The sequence below is a fragment of the Crinia signifera genome, chromosome 11 (assembly GCF_055691185.1).
Source record: "Crinia signifera chromosome 11, ASM5569118v1, whole genome shotgun sequence".
Taxonomy (NCBI): Eukaryota; Metazoa; Chordata; class Amphibia; order Anura; family Myobatrachidae; genus Crinia; species Crinia signifera.
Window position 1 is genome coordinate 94988884 of NC_139227.1, and position 18306 is coordinate 95007189.

At 53.9% G+C, this 18306-nt stretch overlaps 1 protein-coding gene across 3 annotated transcripts in view; it reads left to right on the forward strand.

The window, feature by feature from the left end:
• TSPAN18 (tetraspanin 18) overlaps positions 1-18306 on the forward strand; it is a 94256-nt gene that overhangs the window by 71431 nt on the left and 4519 nt on the right. For 2 of the 3 annotated variants that reach the window (XM_083163687.1, XM_083163686.1), the window contains exons 3-8: positions 1728-1803; positions 3242-3436; positions 6971-7045; positions 7603-7698; positions 8246-8404; positions 9423-9506. In XM_083163687.1, coding sequence (XP_083019813.1) covers positions 1741-1803; positions 3242-3436; positions 6971-7045; positions 7603-7698; positions 8246-8404; positions 9423-9506 — 672 coding nt within the window. In that variant the 5' untranslated portion in view covers positions 1728-1740. The remainder of the gene's footprint in view (positions 1-1727; positions 1804-3241; positions 3437-6970; positions 7046-7602; positions 7699-8245; positions 8405-9422; positions 9507-18306) is intronic. The other variant, XM_083163688.1, reaches the window with a different exon arrangement.

Genomic DNA, 18306 nt, shown 5'->3' on the forward strand with positions numbered 1-18306 from the left:
CTTTATTGCCTGCTACCGACCATCTGCCGTGGTGGGAGGTATCACACCAATAATGCATTGCATAGTGCACCCCTCCCCCAACATGCTGTGCATCATATGTGGAGGGAGAATGAATGATGGGCTGAGGGTGAGCTGCTGCTGTGCATCACACGTGGAAGGATAATTGAATGACGGGCTGCTGTGCATCACATGTGGAACGATAATTGATTTCCGAGCTGAAGGTGAGCTGCTGTTGATCTGAATTGAATGACGGGCTGAGAGTGAGCTGCTGTGCATCACATACGAATGGAGAATTGAATGACGAGCTGACAGTGAGCTGCTGTGCATTTCATGTGGAAGGATAATTGATTGCCGAGCTGAGGGTGAGCTGCTGTTGATCACATACGGATGGAGAATTGAATGATGGGCTGAAGGTGAGCTGCTGCTGTGCATCACATGTGGAAGGATAATTTATTTCCGAGCTAAAGGTGAGCTGCTGTTGATCACATGTGGAAGGTGAATTGAATGACAGGCTGAGAGTGAGCTGCTGTGCATCACATGTGGATGGAGAATTGAATGACGAGCTGAGAGTGAGCTGCTGTGCATCACATGTGAATGCAGAATTGAATGACAGGCTGAGAGTGAGCAGCTGTGCATCACATGTGGATGCAGAATTGAATGACAGGCTGAGAGTGAACTGCTGTGCATCACATGTGGATGGAGAATTGAATGACGAGCTGAGAGTGAGCTGCTGTGCATCACATGTGGATGGAGAATTGAATGACGAGCTGAGAGTGAGCTGCTGTGCATCACATGCGGATGGAGAATTGAATGACGAGCTGAGAGAGAGCTGCTGTGCATCACATGCGGATGGAGAATTGAATGACGTGTTGAGACAAACCGGAACTGTACAAAGTGATGCAAATGAATTAAATTAAATGTTACGTTGATGTTAAATTATTATAACAATTAGGTGCACAATATACCTCGTATAACGTGCCCTAACAGCAGTATTGTAGCAGGTCATGCTGGGGTGTGTAGTGCCAAAACAGCTGGGGTGCCGCATGTTGAATATCTCTGCTGTAAGGAGCCTCTGAGGGGGAAACATTATGCTGGGCCCTGATTGACCCTTTCCCACTTCATAGTGACCCTGATTGAATAGTGATGTGAGCACTAGAGGGGTCGGTGTATAAGCAGCTTATTGGGAATGTATGATTAGCGGATACATCACTTATACTGATTGCAGCTCTCAGCACCCTAACCTGCGCCTCACTCATCCTGGTCTCCGCCTCACCAGCGCCACGGATCACTCATACGGGGCACACTACCTATGTGATCCAATTAGCACATCCTCAAGCACTGCTCAACAATCATCATGGCTAATGAGCTCATCTGAAGTGGGTAGAAAATCGGTATTCAGTGTCCCCCTACTTGTGCCTCCCCGAGCCTGTCCCTCCCATCTCACAGACTACCTGTCACTATTCAAATATCAACAGGGGAATGTCGTCATGTTGCTTGTCAACATTTTAACTGTGTCAACATAAGTGTAGATCATGTGTAGAAATAAAGTACCAGCCAATCAGCCGCTGTCAAACACCCCCTGTAACCTGACATGATTGGCTTTAACTGTATCTCTCTCCAAAGCCTAGTACATAGTGCCTATAATTATGCATGTGAAGTATTCTGGCCAGATACGTCTCCATGTTCTATGTGGTCACGTTTGGCTGACTCTCTCTCTCTGTTTGCAGGAGAAGTTGCACCATGGAGGGTGATGGCGTCAGCTGTGTGAAATACCTCATGTTCATCTTCAACTTCTTTATATTTGTAAGTACGTCTTCCTTCCTCCACTGCGCCAGAACGTCAGCATGGCTGCGCCAGGGCGGGGTCTCGCTGACCATAAAGTTCTGGCTACACCCCTGACCCCAGTTCTCCACCTGCACTACTGCTTACTGCTCGGTACATGTTAGTATGCCACACATACATTATAAGGATAGGCGGAGGCTGCTCTGTCCTGTGCGGCCCTGCTCGGTACATGTTAGTATACCGCACATACATGATAAGGATAGGCGAAGGCCACTCTGTCCTGTGCGTCCCTGCTCGATACATGTTAGTATACCGCACATACATGATAAGGATAGGCGAAGGCCACTCTGTCCTGTGCGTCCCTGCTCGATACATGTTAGTATACCGCACATACATGATAAGGATAGGCGAAGGCCACTCTGTCCTGTGCGGCCCTGCTCGGTACATGTTAGTATGCCGCACATACATGATAAGGATAGGCGAAGGCCACTCTGTCCTGTGCGTCCCTGCTCGATACATATTAGTATACCGCACATACATGATAAGGATAGGCGAAGGCCACTCTGTCCTGTGCGGCCCTGCTCGGTACATGTTAGTATGCCGCACATACATGATAAGGATAGGTGAAGGCCACTCTGTCCTGTGCGGCCCTGCTCGGTACATGTTAGTATACCGCACATACATGATAAGGATAGGCGAAGGCCGCTCTGTCCTGTGCGTCCCTGCTCGATACATGTTAGTATACCGCACATACATGATAAGAATAGGTGAAAGCCAAAATAAATTCAGAAATAAAGTACAAGAGAACAATTGTGAAATATTTCCATAGACCAGAATATAGTCGTCGTACCCCCCCCCCCCCCCCCCCTAATTAGAGTACTAATTACTCTAAAGCAGTGGTAGCCAACCCTAGCCCTCGAGGGCTACCAACAGTTCACATTTTCCAGACAACCTAGCTGCTGCACAGCTGCACTCATTAATCACTGACACATTTTAAAAGATCCACAGATGGAGCTAATTAGCTCACTTGTGATTCTGTGAGGAGACCTGCAAAACCTGCACTGTTGGTAGCTCTCGAGGACTAGGGTTGGCTACCCCAGCTCTAAAGTCTCTGTGCTCAATCATAGATATCCCTAACACCTGGACTGTAATGGTGGAGTGTGTGAAACTTTTTTTCTGTTGCCTTCAAAGGACATGGGCCTAGAGGTGGTCAGCCCTGGTTCCCCATCCCAACCCCTCAGGTTCCCCCAACAGGTCACTGTTTTTGGTGATTTCTCTCTGTGGACAATGGTTGCTTCATTACAGTAATGCAGAAAACATGACCTGTTGGTGATACTTGATGGCGGGAGATGGGAAGCCTTCTGAGTGACCAGTGGTGCTCATGTGTGTTTTGGTGATCCCATCTGATTGAACCCCTCTAATGTTCTCTGTTTTACCTGAACTCTTTTCTTCTTCCCAGCTCGGTGGAACCTTACTGCTTGGACTTGGGATTTGGGTCATGGTTGACCCCACTGGTTTCCGGGAGATTATTGCTGCCAATCCATTGATGTTCATGGGTGCCTACCTGGTCCTTGCCATGGGTGCCATGTTGTTTCTGCTCGGCTTCTTGGGCTGCTGTGGAGCCATCCGTGAGAACAAGTGTCTTCTGTTGTTTGTACGTATTGTGCTCTAGTTCTAAGCATGTATGTAGTCCACACTCCAGCGCATCTCTAGCGCTGAGCATGTATGTAGTCCACACTCCAGCGTATCTCTAGCGCTGAGCATGTATGTAATCCACACTCCAGCGCATCTCTAGCGCTGAGCATGTATGTAGTCCACACTCCAGCGCATCTCTAGCGCTGAGCATGTATGTAGTCCACACTCCAGCGCATCTCTAGCGCTGAGCATGTATGTAGTCCACGCTCCTGCGCATAGCATGTATGTAGTCCACACTCCAGCGCATCACTAGTGCTGAGCATGTATGTAGTCCACAATCCTGAGCACCTCTAGCGCTGAGCATGTATGTAGTCCACGCTCCTGCGCATAGCATGTATGTAGTCCACACTCCAGCGCATCACTAGTGCTGAGCATGTATGTAGTCCACAATCCTGAGCACCTCTAGCGCTGAGCATGTATGTAGTCCACGCTCCTGCGCATAGCATGTATGTAGTCCACACTCCAGCACACCTCTAGCACTGAGCATGTATGTAGTCCACGCTCCTGCGCATAGCATGTATGTAGGCCACACTCCTGCGCATCACTAGTGCTGAGCATGTATGTAGTCCACGCTCCTGCGCATAGCATGTATGTAGTCCACGCTCCAGCACACCTCTAGCGCTGAGCATGTATGTAGTCCACGCTCCTGCGCACCTCTAGCGCTGAGCATGTATGTAGTCCACGCTCCTGCGCACCTCTAGCGCTGAGCATGTATGTAGTCCACGCTCCTGCGCACCTCTAGCGCTAAGCATGTATGTAGTCCACGCTCCTGCGCACCTCTAGCGCTGAGCGTGTGTGCAGTCCACACTCCGGTGCACCTCTAGCGCTGAGCATGTATGTAGTCCACGCTCCTGCGCACCTCTAGCGCTAAGCATGTATGTAGTCCACGCTCCTGCGCACCTCTAGCGCTGAGCATGTATGTAGTCCACGCTCCTGCGCATAGCATGTATGTAGGCCACACTCCTGCGCATCACTAGTGCTGAGCATGTATGTAGTCCACAGTCCTGAGCACCTCTAGTGCTGAGCATGTGTGTAGTCCACGCTCCTGCGCATAGCATGTATGTAGTCCACGCTCCAGCACACCTCTAGCGCTGAGCATGTATGTAGTCCACGCTCCTGCGCACCTCTAGCGCTGAGCATGTATGTAGTCCACACTCCTGCGCACCTCTAGCGCTGAGCATGTATGTAGTCCACGCTCCTGCGCACCTCTAGCGCTAAGCATGTATGTAGTCCACGCTCCTGCGCACCTCTAGCGCTGAGCATGTATGTAGTCCACGCTCCTGCGCACCTCTAGCGCTGAGCATGTATGTAGTCCACGCTCCTGCGCACCTCTAGCGCTAAGCATGTATGTAGTCCACGCTCCTGCGCACCTCTAGCGCTGAGCATGTATGTAGTCCACGCTCCTGCGCACCTCTAGCGCTGAGTGTGTGTGTAGTCCACACACCTGCGCACCTCTAGCGCTGAGCGTGTGTGTAGTCCACACACCTGCGCACCTCTAGCGCTGAGCGTGTATGTAGTCCACGCTCCTGCGCACCTCTAGCGCTAAGCATGTATGTAGTCCACACTCCGGTGCACCTCTAGCGCTGAGCATGTATGTAGTCCACGCTCCTGCGCACCTCTAGCGCTGAGCGTGTGTGTAGTCCACGCTCCTGCGCACCTCTAGCGCTCAGCGTGTGTGTAGTCCACGCTCCTGCGCACCTCTAGCGCTGAGCGTGTGTGTAGTCCACACTCCTACGCACCTCTAGCGCTGAGCGTGTATGTAATCCACACTCCTGCGCACCTCTAGCGCTGAGCATGTATGTAGTCCACGCTCCTGCGCACCTCTAGCGCTGAGCGTGTGTAGTCCACGCTCCTGCGCACCTCTAGCGCTAAGCATGTATGTAGTCCACGCTCCTGCGCACCTCTAGCGCTAAGCATGTATGTAGTCCACGCTCCTGCGCACCTCTAGCGCTGAGCATGTATGTAGTCCACACTCCGGTGCACCTCTAGCGCTAAGCATGTATGTAGTCCACGCTCCTGCGCACCTCTAGCGCCGAGCATGTATGTAGTCCACAAACGGTGCACCTTTAGCGCTGAGCATGTATGTAGTCCACGCTCCGGCGCACCTCTAGCGCTGAGCGTGTGTGTAGTCCACGCTCCTGTGCACCTCTAGCGCTGAGCGTGTGTGTAGTCCACACTCCTGCGCACCTCTAGCGCTGAGCGTGTATGTAGTCCACACTCCGGTGCACCTCTAGCGCTGAGCGTGTATGTAGTCCACACTCCTGCGCACCTTTAGCGCTGAGCATGTATGTAGTCCACACTCCGGTGCACCTCTAGCGCTGAGCATGTATGTAGTCCACACTCCGGTGCACCTCTAGCGCTGAGCATGTATGTAGTCCACACTCCGGTGCACCTCTAGCGCTGAGCATGTATGTAGTCCACACTCCTGAGCACCTCTAGCGCTGAGCATGTATGTAGTCCACGCTCCTGCGCACCTCTAGCGCTAAGCATGTATGTAGTCCACGCTCCGGTGCACCTCTAGTGCTGAGCATGTATGTAGTCCCCACTCCTGCGCACCTCTAGCGCTGAGCGTGTGTGTAGTCCACGCTCCTGCGCACCTCTAGCGCTGAGCGTGTGTGTAGTCCACGCTCCTGCGCACCTCTAGCTCTGAGCATGTATGTAGTCCACACTCCTGCGCACCTCTAGCGCTGAGCATGTATGTAGTCCACACTCCGGTGCACCTCTAGCGCTGAGCATGTATGTAGTCCACACTCCTGCGCACCACCGGGTCCCGGCAGCTGTTTGTCCATCAGTAAATAGTTCCTGCACAGGCCACAACAGTGTCTCGCTGGGACTATGTACAAAGGCTTTGCTGTCACCATCCTGTGCCCTGGGGTCATACAGCTGTGGTCTACATTCAGCATTTACCAGCTGCCTGCACAATGATATCAGGAATAGTTCTTGTAAACCTCTAATATGGGACTTAAATGGAATCATCCAAATGTGTTGAGTCATGGAAATCTGACCTGTGAACAGTTTGGCTTCACACAAAACTGCCTATGGCAGTGGTTCCCATACTGGGGGTCGTGGCACTAGTAGGTGGTACATTGGATTTGTGGTCCGAGAACAATTCAAATTAATTATGGTCAATGTAATGGATGAGATAGAAAAATATTACGCTAAGTAAATTGTAATTCTTTGTTTCTCTTGAAACTTTTGGCCTGGGTGGCCGGGTGGCCGGGTACCGTGAAACAAATTCTGACACTGATTCCAAAAAGTTTGGGAACCACCTAAACACATTACCGTGCAGGGGTAACAGAACGATCTACGTCTCCATCCTGCCAGGGAAGTTGTCCATCTTCCTCATGGCACTGTATGTAACACCGTGCCTGCAGCAGAATGTATACAGGGCATGAGACTAACCTGCTATGTACGGGTACAGCGGGCCCCTGCACGGATACAGCGGGCACCTGCATAGTTATTGCTGATGGATATGTTGTGTTTTCTCTTTCAGTTCTTCATGTTTATCCTGGTGATATTCCTGGCAGAGCTGTCCGCTGCTATTTTGGCGTTCCTCTTCCGGGAGAATGTAAGTGTCACAATGGTGTCCGGTGTCTAGTACGTACAGGGCTGGGCGTACCGCTGTCATTCATACCTGTGTGCCCACATCATTATACACCCTGAGTAGTACTGGAGGGCACACATGGCATTTATATACTGTGCGGCCAGAAAAGGCCTCGGGCCAGATGTACTTAAGCTTGAAAAGTGATAAAATGGAGTCAGCTCCGAACTGTCATGTTACAGTGATTGAAAAAAAAAATGACAGTTATGAGCCAATAAATATGCAGCCCATCTCTTGCCCTGTCTCCACACCATTCCTGTGTTTGAAGCTGCTGTCCGCCTGTGCTATGGGCTGATGCACTCATTGCCCTGTCCCACACTCCCATTGGCTGTCTGCAGAAACGCACTGTTAAATAGTAGACTGCTTCTAACCATTAGTATAACAGGCAGCTGGGCCTACATCCGGTATAGAACAACTCCCAGGAGCAATCTGTGCTGTATCACATTTGGTGCTATATCTCTGTGCAACCTTTGGCGCCTGTATGCACAATCTGGTGCTATATCACGTTTACCTCTCACCCACAGCTGACCAAAGATGCTTTCACCAAGGACCTGAAGCGCCATTACCAGGGAAACAGCAGCGACGTCTTCACATCCACCTGGAATTCCGTAATGACCACAGTGAGTTTGACAATGATTTATATAGGCTGCAGTGTGTATATCTGGGCGGGGGGGGGGGCTGCAGTGTGTATGTCTGTGCCCAGCAGGGGGCTGCAGTGTGTATGTCTGGGCCCAGCGGGGGGGGGGCTGCAGTGTGTATGTCTGGGCCCAGCAGGGGGGGGGGGGGGGGGGGGGGGGCTGCAGTGTGTATGTCTGGGCCCGGCGGGGGGGCTGCAGTGTGTATGTCTGTGCCTGGGGCCGCAGTGTGTATGTCTGTGCCCGGGCGGCGGGCCGCAGTGTGTATGTCTGTGCCCGGGCCGCAGTGTGTAAGTCTGTGCCCGGGCGGCGGGCCGCAGTGTGTATGTCTGTGCCCGGGCCGCAGTGTGTATGTCTGTGCCCGGGCGGGGGGGGGGCCGCAGTGTGTGTGTATGTCTGTGCCCGGGCGGGGGGGCCGCAGTGTGTATGTCTGTGCCCGGGGGGGGGGGGGGGCGCAGTGTGTATGTCTGGGCTCAATGGGAGCTCAGCAATCCTCCTATTCCTGCAGCTTCTCACAATCCCTGTCTTGCAGTTTGAGTGCTGCGGAGTGAACGGGCCGGACGATTTCGGAGACACTTTGCAATTTAGGACGCATGTGGTTCCGGAGGCGTGCTGCAGGAGGAGCGTTCTGCACCAGGACCTCAGCCTCACTGAGTGTATGATGGGAACAGAGGTGAACAGACAGGTAAAGGTGAGACCTGCGCACACAGTGATTAGACAGGCAGGGACCATGGACCTGGTGGTAGGAGGTTGCACTCTCCTCATTGGGACCATAGATTACCACAGACTGTCATACTAATGTAGGGTAATTCTACGATTTAACAATTGCTTTGATGTATCAAGCAGTGAAAGGAGTGTAGAAGTTGCCCATAGTAAACCAATCACCTTTCAGGACACATTTATCAAGTTCATCATATAAGATAATAGTTATAAGCTGATTGGTTGCTATGGTAACTGCTCCAATTGTTCATGCTTGTCATCCACCCCTAATCTCTAACAGAAGGGTTTTGGTTGATTATTGTCCTCAAGGTGTGAGCTGTAGTTCATTTTATAAACCAGTAGGTGGCAGAGCACAGCAATGGTCCAGTGTCCTTAGTATGGTCTCCCATTATATATGAACAGCTGCAGAACATAGAAACACAGAGTGACGGCAGATAAGAACCACTTGGCCCATCTAGTCTGCCCATTTTTTAAACATGTTACCTCAAACCATATTTGATCCTTATTTATTTGTAAGGATATCAATATGTCTATCCCAAGCATGTTTATCCCCTTCAGTGGTGTTTTTGGGCAGCGCTCCCTAGAAAAAAAAAACAGCACTGCAACCCCGGGTCCAGGCAGCCTTTCAGCCGCTGCCCGACCCATCAATCTGTGCTGGGGTAGCAGCCACTGAATCGGATCATAGCACTCTGCTCAGCGAGGGAGCGCAGGCAGTGGCACTCTCGACATTTTTCCAGGTTTGACAGTCTGCGCACTGGAGCATAACCTGGAAAATTCTCAGGAGTGCCACTGAAGGGGTTAAATTGTACTACTGTATTTGCATCTACCACCTCTGATGGGAGGCTATTTCCCTTATCTACTACTCTTTCTGTGAAGTAATTTTTCCTCAAATTTCCCCTGAATATTCCTCCCTCTAGTGTCAGCGCATGTCCTCGTGTTCTGCTGCTCCTCTTTCTGTGAACTGACCTGTCATATCTCTGTCTGCCTAGGGATGTTATGCAACAATACTCAATTCTTTGGAACCGTATGTGTATGTGGCAGGAGCGTTGGCGATCGGCGTGCTGGCTGTTGAGGTGAGACACTAACAGGACGTACGGTACACCGATCTAGTATTAATGGCTGCACCGGATTGGTGACCCTCAGTTCTCTGGTAGATCTGATAACGAGTTACACAAAAAGAGAAAGTAGACTTTTGGTTTTGGGGCAATCGTAGTTTCTTTGTATTGAAACCATATCTTTTATGGTTTGTGTTAAACATATCTCTTGTAACAATTCATCGCACAGAGAAAAAATAAAGGTAGAAATAATGTTCTATGTATAAGGGTTCCGTAACGTCCAGATAATATACGTGATTACAAAAGTATGGACAGTTTATCCTGGGTGCAGGCATCTGTTGCTGCTAACCTAGCCCCATCCTCCCTGCATCAATCCACCCTCTTTTTATGTCCGATTGAGATTGACGGAAACAAAGCCAAAACCTTTCAAAATCAGGTGGATTAACGGCTACTCCAAGAAGATAGTATGTTACTGCTGGTGATCTATTCAATGCTATCACCCAGTGTGCCTGTACACCAGCAGTGACGTACCACCGGTATCCGGACTATTTGTCTGCAGCAAAAAGATAGACAACCATTAGTACGACATGCCAAATGGTCGACATTGAGTTCTCCACTGTTCTTTGAGCCGACAGGCGGTATTTCATGCCCTACTATCCACTAGGGCGTGGTGTGAGAATAAAATAGTGTGCCGAGCACAGCGAGGCACCGTGCCCGAAGCAGTACGAACGAAGCGAGGAGTTTGCGGTCCACTTCAAACTGTGTCCATGTCGAATGTGTCGACATTTGGGTAAAAAACCAGTGGGAAACCCCATGTTGACTTTTGGCATGTCAACCTTTTTGCTTGTCAAACTAAGCAGCAGTGACATACCACCAGCCCGTGTGTCTGTACACCAGCGGTGAGGTACCACCAGCCCGTATGCCTGTACACCAGCAGTGACGTACCACCAGCCCGTATGCCTGTACACCAGCAGTGATGTACTATTGCAGTGACGTACTATCACCCAGTGTACCTGTACATCAGCAGTGACGTACCACCAGCCCGTGTGCCTGTACATCAGCAGTGACGTACCACCAGCCCGTGTGCCTCTACACCAGCAGTGACATACCACCAACCCGTGTGCCTGTACACCAGCAGTGACGTACCACCAGCCAGTGTACCTGTACATCAGCGGTGACGTACCACCAGCCCGTATGCCTGTACACCAGCGGTGACATACCACCAGCCCGTGTGCCTGTACACCAGCAGTGACGTACTATCACCCAGTGTCCCTGTACACCAGCAGTAACATACCACCAGCCCGTGTGCCTGTACACCAGCAGTGACATACAACCAGCCTGTGTGCCTGTACACCAGCAGTGACATACCACCAGCCTGTACACCAGCAGTGACATACCACCAGCCTGTACACCAGCGGTGACATACCACCAGCCCGTGTGCCTGTACACCAGCAGTGACGTACCACCAGCCCGTGTGCCTGTACACCAGCAGTGACGTACCACCAGCCAGTGTACCTGTACATCAGCGGTGACGTACCACCAGCCCGTATGCCTGTACACCAGCAGTGACATACCACCAGCCAGTGTACCTGTACATCAGCAGTGATGTACCACCAGCCCGTATGCCTGTACATCAGCGGTGACGTACCACCAGCCCGTATGCCTGTACACCAGCAGTGATGTGCTATCACCCAGTATGCCTGTACACCAGCAGTAACATACCACCAGCCCGTGTGCCTGTACACCAGCAGTGACATACAACCAGCCTGTGTGCCTGTACACCAGCAGTGACATACCACCAGCCTGTACACCAGCAGTGACATACCACCAGCCCATGTGCTGTACACCAGCGGTGACATACCACCAGCCCGTGTGCCTGTACACCAGCGGTGACATACCACCAGCCCTTGCGCCTGTACACCAGCAGTGACATACCACCAGCCTGTACGCCAGCAGTGACATACCACCAGCCCGTGTGCCTGTACACCAGCAGTGACATACCACCAGCCTGTACACCAGCAGTGACATACCACCAGCCCGTGTGCCTGTACACCAGCAGTGACATACCTCCAGCCCGTGTGCCTGTACACCAGCAGTGACATACCACCAGCCTGTACACCAGCAGTGACATACCACCAGCCAGTGTGCCTGTACACCAGCAGTGACATACCACCAGCCCGTGTGCCTGTACACCAGCAGTGACATACCACCAGCCCGTGTGCCTGTACACCAGCAGTGACATACCACCAGCCCGTGTGCCTGTACACCAGCAGTGACATACCACCAGCCCGTGTGCCTGTACACCAGCAGTGACATACCACCAGCCCGTGTGCCTGTACACCAGCAGTGACATACCACCAGCCCGTACACCAGCAGTGACATACCACCAGCCCGTGTGCCTGTACACCAGCGGTGAGGTACCACCAGCCCGTGTGCCTGTACACCAGCAGTGACATACCACCAGCCCGTACACCAGCAGTGACATACCACCAGCCCGTGTGCCTGTACACCAGCGGTGAGGTACCACCAGCCCGTATGCCTGTACACCAGCAGTGACGTACCACCAGCCCGTATGCCTGTACACCAGCAGTGATGTACTATTGCAGTGACGTACTATCACCCAGTGTACCTGTACATCAGCAGTGACGTACCACCAGCCCGTGTGCCTGTACATCAGCAGTGACGTACCACCAGCCCGTGTGCCTCTACACCAGCAGTGACATACCACCAGCCCGTGTGCCTGTACACCAGCAGTGACGTACCACCAGCCAGTGTACCTGTACATCAGCGGTGACGTACCACCAGCCCGTATGCCTGTACACCAGCGGTGACATACCACCAGCCCGTGTGCCTGTACACCAGCAGTGACGTACCACCAGCCCGTGTGCCTGTACACCAGCAGTGACGTACCACCAGCCAGTGTACCTGTACATCAGCGGTGACGTACCACCAGCCCGTATGCCTGTACACCAGCAGTGACATACCACCAGCCAGTGTACCTGTACATCAGCAGTGACGTACCACCAGCCCGTATGCCTGTACATCAGCGGTGACGTACCACCAGCCCGTATGCCTGTACACCAGCAGTGACGTACCACCAGCCCGTGTGCCTGTACATCAGCAGTGACGTACCACCAGCCCGTGTGCCTCTACACCAGCAGTGACATACCACCAGCCCGTGTGCCTGTACCCCAGCAGTGACGTACCACCAGCCAGTGTACCTGTACATCAGCGGTGACGTACCACCAGCCCGTATGCCTGTACACCAGCGGTGACATACCACCAGCCCGTGTGCCTGTACACCAGCAGTGACGTACTATCACCCAGTGTCCCTGTACACCAGCAGTAACATACCACCAGCCCGTGTGCCTGTACACCAGCAGTGACATACAACCAGCCTGTGTGCCTGTACACCAGCAGTGACATACCACCAGCCTGTACACCAGCAGTGACATACCACCAGCCCATGTGCCTGTACACCAGCGGTGACATACCACCAGCCCGTGTGCCTGTACACCAGCAGTGACGTACCACCAGCCCGTGTGCCTGTACACCAGCAGTGACGTACCACCAGCCAGTGTACCTGTACATCAGCGGTGACGTACCACCAGCCCGTATGCCTGTACACCAGCAGTGACATACCACCAGCCAGTGTACCTGTACATCAGCAGTGATGTACCACCAGCCCGTATGCCTGTACATCAGCGGTGACGTACCACCAGCCCGTATGCCTGTACACCAGCAGTGATGTACTATTGCAGTGACGTGCTATCACCCAGTATGCCTGTACACCAGCAGTAACATACCACCAGCCCGTGTGCCTGTACACCAGCAGTGACATACAACCAGCCTGTGTGCCTGTACACCAGCAGTGACATACCACCAGCCTGTACACCAGCAGTGACATACCACCAGCCCATGTGCTGTACACCAGCGGTGACATACCACCAGCCCGTGTGCCTGTACACCAGCGGTGACATACCACCAGCCCTTGCGCCTGTACACCAGCAGTGACATACCACCAGCCTGTACGCCAGCAGTGACATACCACCAGCCCGTGTGCCTGTACACCAGCAGTGACATACCACCAGCCTGTACACCAGCAGTGACATACCACCAGCCCGTGTGCCTGTACACCAGCAGTGACATACCTCCAGCCCGTGTGCCTGTACACCAGCAGTGACATACCACCAGCCTGTACACCAGCAGTGACATACCACCAGCCTGTACACCAGCAGTGACATACCACCAGCCAGTGTGCCTGTACACCAGCAGTGACATACCACCAGCCCGTGTGCCTGTACACCAGCAGTGACATACCACCAGCCCGTGTGCCTGTACACCAGCAGTGACATACCACCAGCCCGTGTGCCTGTACACCAGCAGTGACATACCACCAGCCCGTGTGCCTGTACACCAGCAGTGACATACCACCAGCCCGTGTGCCTGTACACCAGCAGTGACATACCACCAGCCCGTACACCAGCAGTGACATACCACCAGCCCGTGTGCCTGTACACCAGCGGTGAGGTACCACCAGCCCGTGTGCCTGTACACCAGCAGTGACATACCACCAGCCCGTACACCAGCAGTGACATACCACCAGCCCGTGTGCCTGTACACCAGCGGTGAGGTACCACCAGCCCGTATGCCTGTACACCAGCAGTGACGTACCACCAGCCCGTATGCCTGTACACCAGCAGTGATGTACTATTGCAGTGACGTACTATCACCCAGTGTACCTGTACATCAGCAGTGACGTACCACCAGCCCGTGTGCCTGTACATCAGCAGTGACGTACCACCAGCCCGTGTGCCTCTACACCAGCAGTGACATACCACCAGCCCGTGTGCCTGTACACCAGCAGTGACGTACTATCACCCAGTGTACCTGTACATCAGCAGTGACGTACCACCAGCCCGTGTGCCTGTACATCAGCAGTGACGTACCACCAGCACGTGTGCCTCTACACCAGCAGTGACGTACCACCAGCCCGTGTGCCTGTACACCAGCAGTGACGTACCACCAGCCAGTGTACCTGTACATCAGCGGTGACGTACCACCAGCCCGTATGCCTGTACACCAGCGGTGACATACCACCAGCCCGTGTGCCTGTACACCAGCAGTGACGTACCACCAGCCCGTGTGCCTGTACACCAGCAGTGACGTACCACCAGCCAGTGTACCTGTACATCAGCGGTGACGTACCACCAGCCCGTATGCCTGTACACCAGCAGTGACATACCACCAGCCAGTGTACCTGTACATCAGCAGTGACGTACCACCAGCCCGTATGCCTGTACATCAGCGGTGACGTACCACCAGCCCGTATGCCTGTACACCAGCAGTGACGTACCACCAGCCCGTGTGCCTGTACATCAGCAGTGACGTACCACCAGCCCGTGTGCCTCTACACCAGCAGTGACATACCACCAGCCCGTGTGCCTGTACACCAGCAGTGACGTACCACCAGCCAGTGTACCTGTACATCAGCGGTGACGTACCACCAGCCCGTATGCCTGTACACCAGCGGTGACATACCACCAGCCCGTGTGCCTGTACACCAGCAGTGACGTACTATCACCCAGTGTCCCTGTACACCAGCAGTAACATACCACCAGCCCGTGTGCCTGTACACCAGCAGTGACATACAACCAGCCTGTGTGCCTGTACACCAGCAGTGACATACCACCAGCCTGTACACCAGCAGTGACATACCACCAGCCCATGTGCCTGTACACCAGCGGTGACATACCACCAGCCCGTGTGCCTGTACACCAGCAGTGACGTACCACCAGCCCGTGTGCCTGTACACCAGCAGTGACGTACCACCAGCCAGTGTACCTGTACATCAGCGGTGACGTACCACCAGCCCGTATGCCTGTACACCAGCAGTGACATACCACCAGCCAGTGTACCTGTACATCAGCAGTGATGTACCACCAGCCCGTATGCCTGTACATCAGCGGTGACGTACCACCAGCCCGTATGCCTGTACACCAGCAGTGATGTACTATTGCAGTGACGTGCTATCACCCAGTATGCCTGTACACCAGCAGTAACATACCACCAGCCCGTGTGCCTGTACACCAGCAGTGACATACAACCAGCCTGTGTGCCTGTACACCAGCAGTGACATACCACCAGCCTGTACACCAGCAGTGACATACCACCAGCCCATGTGCTGTACACCAGCGGTGACATACCACCAGCCCGTGTGCCTGTACACCAGCGGTGACATACCACCAGCCCTTGCGCCTGTACACCAGCAGTGACATACCACCAGCCTGTACGCCAGCAGTGACATACCACCAGCCCGTGTGCCTGTACACCAGCAGTGACATACCACCAGCCTGTACACCAGCAGTGACATACCACCAGCCCGTGTGCCTGTACACCAGCAGTGACATACCTCCAGCCCGTGTGCCTGTACACCAGCAGTGACATACCACCAGCCTGTACACCAGCAGTGACATACCACCAGCCCGTGTGCCTGTACACCAGCGGTGACATACCACCAGCCCTTGCGCCTGTACACCAGCAGTGACATACCACCAGCCTGTACGCCAGCAGTGACATACCACCAGCCCGTGTGCCTGTACACCAGCAGTGACATACCACCAGCCTGTACACCAGCAGTGACATACCACCAGCCCGTGTGCCTGTACACCAGCAGTGACATACCTCCAGCCCGTGTGCCTGTACACCAGCAGTGACATACCACCAGCCTGTACACCAGCAGTGACATACCACCAGCCAGTGTGCCTGTACACCAGCAGTGACATACCACCAGCCCGTGTGCCTGTACACCAGCAGTGACATACCACCAGCCCGTGTGCCTGTACACCAGCAGTGACATACCACCAGCCCGTGTGCCTGTACACCAGCAGTGACATACCACCAGCCCGTGTGCCTGTACACCAGCAGTGACATACCACCAGCCCGTGTGCCTGTACACCAGCAGTGACATACCACCAGCCCGTGTGCCTGTACACCAGCAGTGACATACCACCAGCCCGTGTGCCTGTACACCAGCAGTGACATACCACCAGCCCGTACACCAGCAGTGACATACCACCAGCCCGTGTGCCTGTACACCAGCGGTGAGGTACCACCAGCCCGTGTGCCTGTACACCAGCAGTGACATACCACCAGCCCGTACACCAGCAGTGACATACCACCAGCCCGTGTGCCTGTACACCAGCGGTGAGGTACCACCAGCCCGTATGCCTGTACACCAGCAGTGACGTACCACCAGCCCGTATGCCTGTACACCAGCAGTGATGTACTATTGCAGTGACGTACTATCACCCAGTGTACCTGTACATCAGCAGTGACGTACCACCAGCCCGTGTGCCTGTACATCAGCAGTGACGTACCACCAGCCCGTGTGCCTCTACACCAGCAGTGACATACCACCAGCCCGTGTGCCTGTACACCAGCAGTGACGTACCACCAGCCAGTGTACCTGTACATCAGCGGTGACGTACCACCAGCCCGTATGCCTGTACACCAGCGGTGACATACCACCAGCCCGTGTGCCTGTACACCAGCAGTGACGTACCACCAGCCCGTGTGCCTGTACACCAGCAGTGACGTACCACCAGCCAGTGTACCTGTACATCAGCGGTGACGTACCACCAGCCCGTATGCCTGTACACCAGCAGTGACGTACCACCAGCCCGTATGCCTGTACATCAGCGGTGACGTACCACCAGCCCGTATGCCTGTACACCAGCAGTGACGTACCACCAGCCCGTGTGCCTGTACATCAGCAGTGACGTACCACCAGCCCGTGTGCCTCTACACCAGCAGTGACATACCACCAGCCCGTGTGCCTGTACACCAGCAGTGACGTACCACCAGCCAGTGTACCTGTACATCAGCGGTGACGTACCACCAGCCCGTATGCCTGTACACCAGCGGTGACATACCACCAGCCCGTGTGCCTGTACACCAGCAGTGACGTACTATCACCCAGTGTCCCTGTACACCAGCAGTAACATACCACCAGCCCGTGTGCCTGTACACCAGCAGTGACATACAACCAGCCTGTGTGCCTGTACACCAGCAGTGACATACCACCAGCCTGTACACCAGCAGTGACATACCACCAGCCCATGTGCCTGTACACCAGCGGTGACATACCACCAGCCCGTGTGCCTGTACACCAGCAGTGACGTACCACCAGCCCGTGTGCCTGTACACCAGCAGTGACGTACCACCAGCCCGTGTGCCTGTACATCAGCGGTGACGTACCACCAGCCCGTATGCCTGTACACCAGCAGTGACATACCACCAGCCAGTGTACCTGTACATCAGCAGTGACGTACCACCAGCCCGTATGCCTGTACATCAGCGGTGACGTACCACCAGCCCGTATGCCTGTACACCAGCAGTGATGTACTATTGCAGTGACGTGCTATCACCCAGTGTGCCTGTACACCAGCAGTAACATACCACCAGCCCGTATGCCTGTACATCAGCAGTGACGTACCACCAGCCCGTGTGCCTGTACACCAGCAGTGATGTTCTATTGCAGTGACGTACTATCACCCAGTGTCCCTGTACACCAGCAGTAACATACCACCAGCCCGTGTGCCTGTACACCAGCAGTGACATACAACCAGCCTGTGTGCCTGTACACCAGCAGTGACATACCACCAGCCTGTACACCAGCAGTGACATACCACCAGCCCATGTGCTGTACACCAGCGGTGACATACCACCAGCCCGTGTGCCTGTACACCAGCGGTGACATACCACCAGCCCTTGCGCCTGTACACCAGCAGTGACATACCACCAGCCTGTACGCCAG